The following is a 12,500-nucleotide window of genomic DNA, read 5'->3' as shown; positions in this document are numbered from 1 at the left end:
TAATGGGGCTATTAGGTGCTGTTGGGCTCTTTAATTATTTTCGGATACGCTGTTTTAACTTTGTTTATTTTCTGAATTGCGAGGACACCGCTTTAATTTTCTTATGGATCACTCTGTATTGTTTTGAGAATTGCTGAAATGTTGAACTAAATCCGGGACCTTTTTTCAAATTCGGACATTTAAATGCTAGAAGTTTGAATAGGGATGGTAAGTTTGATGAGAATTGTGAACTGGTGAAGGAGAATGGGTTTGATGTTTTTGCAGTCACCGAAACATGGCTCAGCGATCGAGTGTTCAGTGATTGTTTACAAATTCCGGGATACGGCCCTATTATCCGGCTTGACAGGCACCAGAGAGTAGGTGGCGGTGTTGCATTTTTCTCTGCTAATTCTCTTGTGGTCAAGCGTAGATTAAATTTGGAACTTGTGGCCGTGGAATTTCTTTGATATTCTCTGTGGGGTTTGTTACAGGCCGCCTGATAATGACAGTGTTTCCCTTGATAATTTCTTTTAGTACTTTAAACTGGTTCTTGATGAAATTCGTCAACTTCCCAAACAATACGTTATTGTTATGCTGGGAGACTTAAATGCTCATTACGATGTTGCAAATCCATCAAGGAATAGTGACGTTGGTGAAAAATTAAATTCATCTTTAGAAAGTAATAATTTGGCGCAGTTGATAGCAGAGCCAACTCGTGTCACCTTTAACAGTTCGACAATATTGGATTTGGTTATCACAAACTGTCCGGAGCGTTTTAATGCTTCAGGGACTTTAAGTCCCCCATCCAATTGTGATCATTCTGCTATTTTCGCAAGTATGAATCTTTTCACTCACAGAAGTTGGTCGTACAAAAGGTGTGTGTGGAATTTTAATAACGTTAATATTACAGATTTGAATTGGAACTATCGCAGTTTGGCTGGATTTCTCCGTGTGAAAACACTAATGACATCGATGAAACCCATTCATGTTGGTATAGTCATTTTTGTTCAATTATTCAGAAGTATATTCCATTAAAAACGATAAACCCTGGATGGATAGTAAAGTGTGCGTTGCAATTAGGAGGCGGGACTGCCTGCGCCAATTTCATAATAAACGTCCATCTCCAGTCACGTGGGAAAGTTACCGGGCTCAACCTAACATGTACATTGTAACCTCTCTCATACGATTTGCTAAAAAGAGCCAATAAGGATTTGAGTAATCCAGATATCAACTGTAAGAAGTGGTGGTCAATCGTTAATAGGGTATGTGGTCGAGAAAATTCTTCATCTATTCCAATCACTGTTGAAAACGAAGTGCCTATTTTAGATTCCAAGGAAAAAGCGTGCATATTTAACGAGTATTTTGTGTCACAGACTGAACTTCCAGGTGCCAATGCCATTCCTCCTGTTATCCAGCCATATCAGACAGCAATTGTTATCCAGTATTATTGCTACTGAAGAGCAAGTGCTTGAACTGATGAAGGGTGTTGATATCTGTAAGGCATGTGGCTATGTTGGGGTTGGTAATAAGATTATTAAGTTATGCAGTGAGGGTTTTCATGTTTGTTTTACTCATTTCATTAATTTGTCTCTTTCACTTGGTTAGTACCCGAGCGAATGGAAGCTTGCAAATGTTATTCCTCTTTTTAAAAATGACAACCGTCAAGTCAAAGTGAATTACCGTCCTGTTTCTCTGCTGGCAAGTTTTTCCAAGATCTGTGAAAAAGTTGTGTTCTTTCATTAATTAACTTTTTGATTCTTGTTCACAAGATTTATGAAGCCTTAGACGGCGGCAAAGAGGTACGAGTTCTCTTCCTAGATATAAGTAAGGCATTTGATAAGGTGTGGCATACTGGTTTGTTGCGTAAGTTGGAGGCTCTAGGTGTACAATCGCCCTTATTTCAATGGTTCGAGAGTTACTTGTGTAACCGAAAACAGCGTGTAGTAATAGAAGGACAATGCTCTGACTGGTGAACAGTTCACTCTGGAGTTCCCCAAGGGTCTGTGCTAGGTCCGCTTTTATTTCTTATTTACATCAATGATATTACTGATGATCTTGCCTCCCATTCGTTGATCTATGCCGATGATACTACACTACTTGAAATTGTTGACGACCCCGCCGTATCAGCTGATCGTCTTAATTCTGATTTAAATAAGACCAAATATCCAACTACTCTAAATTAGCTTTCTCTATAGCTAAAGAAACCACACTAACTATGTTCCAATACAAGGTACTTCATGACATAGTTTTCTTTAAAAGCAAAATGTTTAAGATGAAGATGACAAGCTGCGATCTCTGTTATTTATGTCAGGAAGCTTCACAAAGCCTGCTGCATATGCTATATTCTTGTCCCGTAGTGTCAAAATTCTGGGATTCTTTCAGAGTGTTGTATGAACCAACGACACGTTTTAAAATAGATTTGTCTGCTGTCAGAGTCTTGTGTGGAATCATCACACGTGATAATCTTAATAAACTAACTAATCACCTTTTATTGATCGCAAAATATTACATACAGTCAACTCTCTAGTAAGCGATCACCCAGGGTGCACCACAAAGTGTTCCCTTACGGGAAGTGGTCGCGTACGAGAAAAAGCAACAAAATCAGCCCAAACTTGACTGATTAACGTTATTACATGAAGATATTTACCTCATAAGCTAAGATTAGGCAAATAGACAACATTTGCTTTACCTGAAACTTATTTGTCATTGAGTTTTGAGAAATGTACAGCACAGTTTATTTGTGAATGTGTCACTTGTTAACCAAATCTCCGAAATTTTAACGGAAGAAAACCTGAAAAATTAATGTCAAAAATGGGTGCATATGTAATGACACTCTAGATATCGTAGACTATCACTCTTTCGCATTCGACCGCTTCTCCAAGAAATCTAGAATGCTCAATTGCTTTTGTGTTTTAAGCCTCAAGTCAACAAGAATATCAGACACTTTCGTGACTGCCGAGGACAACTCTTCGCAACCCCAATAATCGGCGAACTCAGCAATCTGACGACGAGGTCGAGTGGTCCCTTTCCTGTTTGCACTGTTGGGATTGGTAAAGGAGCATCGTCACTGCCATCATCACCGTCCCGATCAATCTCTATTCCTGTCTTGTTATTTTTTGTGTGAGTTGCAATAAGCTCATCCCGTAGGGTTTTCCTCCAGTCAGGGTCAGCAGGGTCTAAACAGTGACAGGGGTCTGTGTCATCGTCGATGGCAGAATAGGGTGCAACGTCAATACCTTTCTTGGACATCTTCTGTACTAGGGCTTCAAGGTCTAGTAACTCCTGACCGGCAAACGGATCATCGTCATGGTCGTCATCCAAATCTAAGGTTGAGGGGTACATACCGACATGTCTAAAACACTTTACTGATAACATCGCTCTTGACTTCGTCCCAAGCATTAACCATCCATCGCACGGCCATCAACAGGTTTACAGACTTCATTATTTGGCTCGCAGGACGCTCTCTGTCAACTTGAGTGGCGATATGCCGGAGCAACTTCCTTTTGTAATAGACCTTCCACACCTTGATTATACCCGCATCCAGGGGCTGCGGCGCGAGGTGGTGTTCTTCGGTAGCAAGGCTACTTTAATGTCGCAGAACATGTCCGTCAGCGAGGGTGGATCGCACGGTGCATTGTCCAAGAAAAGGGTAATGTGTCGTTCCTTTATTTTCAAACTGTTGTTCAACCTGGTAAGAATGGTAACCATTATCTTAGTTCTCATCCACGCCTTCTCAATGCTGAAGTACTTCGCGCTGTAGTGGTATGATGGATTTGGCGGCAGCGCGGCAGTTTGCTACTTCCTGTCACAATAAGGCCCTCTTTCTCGTCCTCTGTATTCACAGAGAATGCAGCGGTTATTCGTCGCCTCGAATTCTCGCCACCTCTGCAGCGTTTTTCCTTTTGAGAGAGCGATGTCTCAAGGATCGCCTTCCAGAAGCAGACAGCTTCGTCCTCATTCCATACATCCCCAGGTGAACAGCCCTTAGTCAGCTCTTTCACTGTTTCACTCCAGCTGTCTATGGTCTGTGGGCTTACATTGTCCTCTTCCCCAGCGATGTTCATTTGACCGATGTTGTATCTCCGTTTCCACTTTTCTAGCCAGCCAATTGTTCCTTCAAAAGTGTCGCCTCCAATCCTCTCAGCAAAAATTCGTGCTTGTTCGAACAGGATGGGGCCGTCGACAGGGACGTTTGATGCTCTTGCTCTGGTATACCATTCCCAAAACAAACCATTGATTTCGGCATATTTTTCAACATTTAGTCTCTTTTGAGGTGGAGATCCTTCATTAGGGTTCCACGATTCAAGAATCATAGCCTTCCGCTTTAGCATTTTGACAATCTGAGTTTTCCTGCAATTTCCTTGGACAGCCATCAGTTTGTGAAAGCGCTGGTTGTTTCTTCGCCGAGCATTTTTTGATAACTGGTTTGCTGTCCTTAACAGGGATGGTTGTTTGGTCCGCGCATTCGGGATCGGCAGTTCAGAGCAAGAAACGCAATAAACCACCGAAACACCAGCTTTCCAGCCTTGACTATCCTCGTCAGCAGGGACTGAAATTCTTTCGGCTTGTTACACAGAGGTTTTGCACACTTCACACAGTTCTTCATCTCTAAGACCTCCAAAAAGGCTATGTTAAAAGTTTGGAACAGTTTTGATGAATCTGTTAAACATCTACCCTAAAAGAAGTCAAAAAGACTTATGAGTGTTCATCTGGTACTTAGTAATGATGTAAAATTTTATCTTTTTTCTGTGTGGAATGAGTTTTTTGATTGTTCGTTTTCTTTCTTTCTTTTTTTTTTCTTTTTCACTGTCAGTCTATCTTTTCTCATTATAGTATCTATTTCTTTGTCTTCTTCAAGCTTTATTGCTCACCAACGGATTCATTTAATATAATTTATTTTCACTCAGCTCGATTAGCTGTTGAGCTATTCTGAGTGAACTATTACCGAATTTTAGTAGTAATTATTTATTTTGATTGTAATATGTTTTAAATAATAATAATAATAATAATAATAATCATAAATTTTAAAGCCAAATAATTTTATTCATAGACTATTTACAGATTCGAAAAGATTGATTCGAAAAATGACTATCTAAAAACACTACTAATAACAATTATTAAAAATCCTCAAAAAGATAATAATAATAATAACAATAATAATAATAACAATAATAATAATAATAATAATAGTAATAATAATAGTAACAATAATAATAGTAATAATAATTTAATATTTATATTGCGCAAAATACATAAAAATTATCAAATGCGCATTACATTTGCAAAATCTAAATAAAAATAAGCCAATACTAATGAGAAATATATGCAGAAAAGTTAAAATATATTACAATAATTATTATTATTATCCATAGACTACTTTAAAAAGATATGTTTTAAGCCTAGCTGCAGCGTTGAGAACACGCTGGACCTTGTTCAGCTGAGATGCTGGTATGCCATACAAAAGGCCATTACAATAATCAACGCGCGATGTAACAAAGGCGTGAAGTAAAGTTTGACCTCCAGACCAAGAAATTTCCTGATGCGACTGATGTTGTGCAAGTGATAAAACGCTGCACTGCAGAATTTGCTAGAGTTGACATCGTTAGTGTGGAATCTAACCAAGCACCGAGATTTTTAACAACAGGTTTCGAGTTTACTTCAGAGCTTCCAACTCTAATATTTCTGATATCAATCTTAGCTTACTGCTGTCTAATACCTAGAAGTAGAAACTCTGTCTTATCATAGTTCAGTAACAACTGATTCTTTAGCATCCAGTTTCTCAAGTCCGCGATACAGTCACGCATAGCTTGTACCTCTTCTTCAGCGTCATCTGGGGTGTTAGGACTAAACGCTAGGTACAGTTGCGTGTCATCGGCATAACAATGGATACTAGGAAGGTGACGTCCATTTATCTCAAATAGCTTGCTAGTGCAAACCGTAAAGAAAAGCGGGCGTAGACAGGAGCCCTGTGGGACGCCTTGTTTGAGTGGAAAGGTGCCCGAGAAGCCACCATTAACTCCCACACGTTGCGTTCTATCAGGCAAGTAAGATGCAAAACAGTCAAGTGCATTTCCACTCTCACCAAACCTCAATCTCAGCCTTTCAAGCAGATTGTCATGCCACATAGCGTCAAACGCTGCGCTAAGATCTAATAGGATCAGAATAGTCTGGCGGATATGTGAAAAATGCTGCACTTTGTGAAGAAAGCATCAAATTTTGCTCAGAGGTTGTTTATGGCAACCTAAAGAGATTTTGATATGGAGCCATTGACAGAAACTAGGTCTAGGCCATTTAAGAGCCATTATGCATGAAAGTGAGGCTAGACTTACAAGATAGCCATTCTGGCCTATTATATGAATTCAAAATGTTTCAAATTAGATTGGTATTAGTTACATTTGTCGTCATGATATCATCACCTAACAACTCAACACAGGAAACTATAAGCTTTTATTTTTTACGCACCACAAGGCAATTTTCGTTATGACCTTGGCCTTCACAACTAAACTGCTGTTCTTCTGACTAGGTTTGCTTCACATGTAACACCTGTCAACGATTATAAGACAACGAAACTAGTTAGGAAGTGTTTTCTTAAGTGCGAGCAGTTAAAACACTTTCAGAGAAAATACGACTTTTTGTAAGAAAGTCTCAGTATTTAAAAGCAGATCACGTGACCTCGAAAAGAGGGGGCCATCTGCAGTTAACCAGCGTCTTTTCTCGTTACTATATTAAATACCCCACACCTCAGCAACATTGTTGCCAAGTAAGTTTTTAAAGGGTGCGTGGTACATTTGGAATAGGGATTGAGGGATGAATGACTTGTGATACTAACTGCAGGCTGCAACAATAGCGACCATCTTGAATTTTTCAGTACAATGAAGCTGTGGCACGACTTTTGGGAGCATTATATCAAGTTTTGGTTAATCAGTTATTCTGCCTACCTTGAGTAGCGTAATCAATCTATTACACAGTCTTCACCACAACCGCAAAGTGAGTGCACCTAAGAGCCACTCTGATGCATGAGCAGTTAGACCTGCAACCTTTCTTGCAGCGACATTTAATAAGTGCATCACAAGATAATGATCCGGCTGGTAATGTCGTCCAGAGGGGCTTCCAGCCAGCATCAGTCGTCATCCATCTCCATTGACTTGGACATGGCAAGTTCATCACTGGAACAATTGCTTGACCCCAGCAATGTCCACCCTGGTATGTTGCTCCTCTAGTATGCTGGATAAGAGCAGCTTGAGTTGGGGGTATAGATTCAATAGACTTTCCCTTCTGTGCAAACAGCTGCTTGCTTGCCTCGTCATTCTGGCACTAGTGCGGTCATACAGAAGAACAACGAATCGTTCTAGCTTTCTCAAGCATTCTTTACTCACATCATCTGGGTTGTTAGACAATTCCAGGAAAGCAGAGGTTGCTTCTTCACAGGCCATCCACGTGATCCATGCAGTCTTCTTCCCTTTCCCAGAGAAACAAGAAACAGTATCACAACCACCAGTAAAGGCGTGAAATACGGGTAGCGACCTTGGCTTTTCAGGATCAACAAGAGATGCAATGGCATGAAAAGCTATATATTTCAAACTGGTACCAGTGCCAAAGGGAATCCACAACTCATTGATGTTAAGCTTCTGGGTTATGCCAATATGCAGATGATAACGTCATCATTGTCAACAGTACGGATGAGGATGTTCTTGTGTCCTGCTTTCGACACATCTGCTGCATGAACCATAATTCTTGTGTCTGCTTCCTCGTGGTTACATGGAGTAAGGCTAGAAGTGTCAAACCGCAGTGGACTACAAAGAACCTGTTTTCCTTTCATAGTAATGACGTGCTTGCCATCGCTGAAATCTACAGGGGAAGCTGCTCTACTAAAAACCTTACACTTACTTCTTGTTTGCATCTACACGCAGGAATTCCTTCCAGGTTTTTGGCACAGTCGTCAAAGACTGAACACGCCCACGAATACCACGTCCCCTTTCCTCTGGTCGTTGTTTTTTAACTGTTTGATACATACTCGTCCCATACAGGAACCGATGACCCAGAGCCTACAACTCCATTGTGTTCGTGTCACGGCGTTTTCACAGACCGATATATTTTTAGATTGAATTTCCCGCAAATGAGACTCCCGCAGGAGCCCGATGACCAATTACAAGAAACTAACCTGACGTCATAGGGTCACCGAACCGGAACTGCCTTTGTCTTTTTCGGTACAGATAGTCTGAAAATAGATCGGTCTGTAAAATGCCGTGACATTGGCCCAGTATGGGCGTTGAAGGCTCCTGGTCATGGGTTCCTGTCCCATATGATGTCTGCACTCTTGAAATGTTTTTACTGTATTTGTTGGTTTCAGCATGTTAATAGCTGCTGCACCATCAATTATAGCTGCATTGTCGGGGCACTGGATCGAGGCTGCGACAGTGATTGAATGCAGTCTGTCAGGTCGGATTTCTTTCCGACCTGACGAAGCTGCCCACTTTGTGATGGTGAACAACCTTGGTTTTCATGTTCAAAAAAATCGTCCAAGTCTTTTTCTCTAGTTTGACCCGAGAAAAACAGCCGTGAAAAAAGTGCACAGTCACTTTCTAAAGATGAGATTTGCTGCTTGTCTTTGAATGGTTCTTTCTGGCGAGGACTTCTGAACAATGGAAGCTTGTTCTTCTTAGTAGAATCATGCATGTTCTTTGTTTTTTTTCACTTAATCTCTCCTTGACAAATGTTTCGAACTGTTCCCGTCGAAGTGTTTCGACCTCTTCTACCCTTTTAACTACAGAAGCATCGGCTAGATCTTTTGTGTCAAGAACGAGAAGATCTCCACTTTCATCAGTGAACGGGATTCCCATGACATCAATGACCGAGATTAAGGACTTCACATCCTTAGCGAAAGATATCTGGGTGCTTTTTTCCTCTTCATGATGTTTTGTAGACCCAGGTTTCATTCCCTCGTCTGTATCTGAGGAAGCTTCAAATTCTGCATTCAACCCTGAAACGTCTGGACCAGAAATCATCCAGCATCGTAGAGCGGCAGGATTTTTTGTCAGCCAAACAGCTCCTCCGTCACCCTTCACCATAGCATTATTCTGTTCATGTGCTTGGTCAATGGCGATGGAAGAAAGCACTTTAGCAGTCTTCTGTACGGTAAATTCACCATTGAGAAGTTGCAAATAGGTCTATATATACTAAGACTACCGTTCTCCAAATTGCCCATTATTAATTCAGCATCTCTTTATGAGTCTCAACTTCGCCATTAAAGTCCATTTTTAAGTTAGGTGAAGTAGGGTTAGTAATGGGAAAGAACTTTTTTGTATGTACTGTACAAGCACATCTAAAACTCTAACGGAGACTGAAGGTCAAGGTCAAGGTAATTCAGAATTTACAAGATCATAGGTAATCACAGGTAAAAGGAACATGGAGATGGGTTAGCAAGTGAAGTTATAATGCCAAAAAGGAAGGAATACTAGTGTATCCAAAGTATTAACATTCACATCGCAGGCAAAATAGATATTTTATGATTTTAGTCTCGTTTCCATGCGAAACAACCCCTAAAATGGCCTTCACATGATTTTTAGCGGTGACTCCATATCAGAGGGTTTTCGGTGTATCCTAAGCTACCTATGTGCAAAATTTGGTGATTTCTTCACGAAGTGCACGATTTCCCTCAAATATGCACATATCCGCCGGACTAGAAGGGGTGCCCTTCTCTCTGTCCATATTTATTAAGATGTCGTTTTTAACTTTAAGCAGCACAGAATCAGTACTGTGATGTTTGTTATACGCCGACTGGAGCACAAAATGAACATGACCCGTCCTGTGGCGGCGGCTCTTTCAGATAATTTGGAAACATAAAGCAGGTTATTAACGGGCCGGACGTTCTTATAAGCAATGTCCAGACCACATCGCTCTGCAAATTGCCCTGATTCAAAGGATAACTTGATCATCGATGTGAGCACCGGTAACACAACATTGAGGACCTGAAGAACCACAGAAGTAGGCATTGGATCTAATCAGCAAGATTTTACAGCTGCCCTACGTACCACCTCAGCACGCTGGTCCCGGGACAATAACTTGAATTTAGAGAGCATTGAGCAGGCAGGGGATTCAGATTAAACTGCGCAACCGCATTCATAAACAGCGCATGCGCAGTCACCCACTTCACTTGCACTGTCCAAAGTCTTTAACAACTGAAGAGCATCTAATGACTTATTTATCCCATAATTTTTTTTGTACAAAGAAATTGCCGAAATTATTGACCAGGTCGTTTGGCAGTATGTTATCCGAGAAGCTGACATCAGACGATACACACACGTGATCGTACTTAAATGGTAATGGTAAAATATCTGCCGTACGCAGTGTAGCAGCTATTTGTTTTCTGCAAGTCCCTAAAAGAGTTCGTATAATTGTCCTTAAGAGTTATTGGTAATCAACTCTTTTGTGGTATTGTTTTGCATATTGATATAAATTGCGTCTTCAAGGTGTCAGTTCTTCCTTCGGGTCGAAAACTGTACGAACGACACATCAGGTTTTCCTTGTTGCTTTACCAATTACTTATTTCGTCCGCTTTATTGTTCTCATGTATGTTTTAGTTTCTTTTATGAAGGTTTGCGTTTGCGCAGTCATGTCCACTTAGGTTTGTCCTCTTCGGATGGCCGTCATTTAGATAGCGCGAGTTACTCATTTAGAGTCTTCTTGCCGTTAAGTGCTCATTTGATCGAACGTTAAGAGAAAGGTTTTGATTTACCAGTTAGAATTACCCTCTTCAGGTGGCTGCCATTTAGGCGGAGCGATTTAGTCATTTAGGGTGGTGTTGCCGTTTAGTGCGCATTTGCTTGGATGTTCACTAGCTAGGTGTTTTTCCTTTTCAGAGGGATGATTGCATTGATGGATGTCCCGCATGAGGCGGGTTTAATCCCATTTTGAGTTATGCGAGTCTTTCCTTGACGTATTTTTTGACTTCACGTATTTTTTGGTGTTTTTCAGAAGTTTTCAGTGTTGGCGTTTGGTCCGATCCCAGTATGCTTCGTGATGTGCACCTCGGCAGGTTGACGTCTGACTTGATGGAGCTTCAACTCTGCTCCACGTCCACTTCCACAGTTTCAAAATATGTTTCCAGCTGGAATAAATGGCTTTCGTGGGCTATGTCTAAAACTGGCGTCCCAGTTGTTCCGGCGCATCCGCTCCACGTGGGTCTGTTTGTAACTGAACTTTACATATCCGCCATGGAGAGGGGAACGGGCATTTCCGTGCTCGAGGCTGCCGTGTATTCGATCTGATGGGGTCATCAGATTGCTGCAGATTGCATTGCCTCAGACCATCCTATCGTTAAGTCATGTCTCGAGGGCGCCAGACGTAAGCTTGTCCATTCAGTCCAACCTAAAGAACCCCTTAGTTTAGAGCTCGTAGCAAGGCTATGCGATGAGTATAATGACAGTGCTTCAGGACATAGTTCTGTTTTGCGATCATACGTACATTTCTAAGCATAAACATGATCAATATCGAGAGGGTCCCACGATCTTATTAGCTAAATCAGGCAAATGTCCAGTATCGATTACTGCGAGGTTGCTCAAGTGCCTCGAAGGGTCCAGCCCGAAAAGCCCTCTCATTAGACGCAAAGTTAAGTCAAAGTCTTAGGAATCTTTTATGCGTCACTAGGCATTTCGTCGTTTAGGATTCGAAAGGCGTTTAACAGTCATATCAAGCCCTTTGTTGAGAATCTCGATAAATTCAGCATGCATAGCTTGAAGTCCGAAGCAGCCTCAAACCTGGTTGTCAGTAATCCTTTTCCGGGACTCCCTCTTACCCCGCACTGAGAATGGGCCTGGAACGCGGGAAAAGAGAGAGTCCTGTATTACTTGCAGGCGCATGCTCGGAATGAGCAAATCGTAATAAATTCCCACCGGGAGCCATCACTCCCAAACGCCCCAGGCAAGAAGAGGCGAGCCCTACGCCTGCTACTCCCGAAAGCTAGGCAGGGCGGTAAGGTCCCAACAAAATACACGGATGACCGTAACTCTCCCCATAACTCAAAAAGCTTTTATTGTAGGGCGAGGGGTTCGGGCCTGCAACGCGAGGCTTTTCCCCTTTCCAATTGCACCACTGAACAAAATTTGAAGAGACTTCGTCCGGGCGAAAATCATAACGAGGCTTCTTGCACGGGGGCGTCTAAAACAAAAAGGACAACGAAAAAAAGCGCCAATGAAACACGATATAGAAAAGGGGAAAAGCCAACCGCTAAGCAGCCCCGAAATACTACGTCCAGGGACAGAGCAATTAAGGGCATAAGGCGACCCTTTCGAAGGCATACCAGCGGTTAGCTTAGAAAGGAAAAAGACAAGCGAAACAAACACAAAGTTATAGACAAAGCAAACGTTAATGTGGTGTGGACTTCAGTACAGAAGAACACCGAGATAATTAACAAGGCAAACGATTAAAGGCACCGAAACTCCAATATACAGCAAAGAAACGTTACTTTTTAACAGCTTCGGAGACTAATGAGCAATACCTAGCAAAATGATTAACTTTTCTGC

The 12,500-nt window shown here is 41.5% G+C and overlaps 1 protein-coding gene across 1 annotated transcript; it reads right to left on the bottom strand.

Annotated features, from left to right (window-relative positions):
* Positions 1-3,698: 3,698 nt before the first annotated feature.
* On the bottom strand, positions 3,699-4,352 carry LOC138001440 (tigger transposable element-derived protein 4-like). The gene has a single exon (XM_068848066.1). It carries the CDS (start codon positions 4,350-4,352, stop codon positions 3,699-3,701), a length of 654 nt encoding a protein of 217 aa, XP_068704167.1.
* Positions 4,353-12,500: the final 8,148 nt, after the last annotated feature.

This window comes from Montipora foliosa, chromosome 4, assembly GCF_036669935.1.
Source record: "Montipora foliosa isolate CH-2021 chromosome 4, ASM3666993v2, whole genome shotgun sequence".
In the NCBI taxonomy this organism is placed as follows: domain Eukaryota; kingdom Metazoa; phylum Cnidaria; class Anthozoa; order Scleractinia; family Acroporidae; genus Montipora; species Montipora foliosa.
This window is presented reverse-complemented; position numbering and strand designations above follow the sequence as displayed.

Bases quoted from the DNA above. Each gene is read 5' to 3' on its own strand.
- LOC138001440 (XM_068848066.1), bottom strand. From the start codon at position 4,352: ATGGCTGTCCAAGGAAATTGCAGGAAAACTCAGATTGTCAAAATGCTA.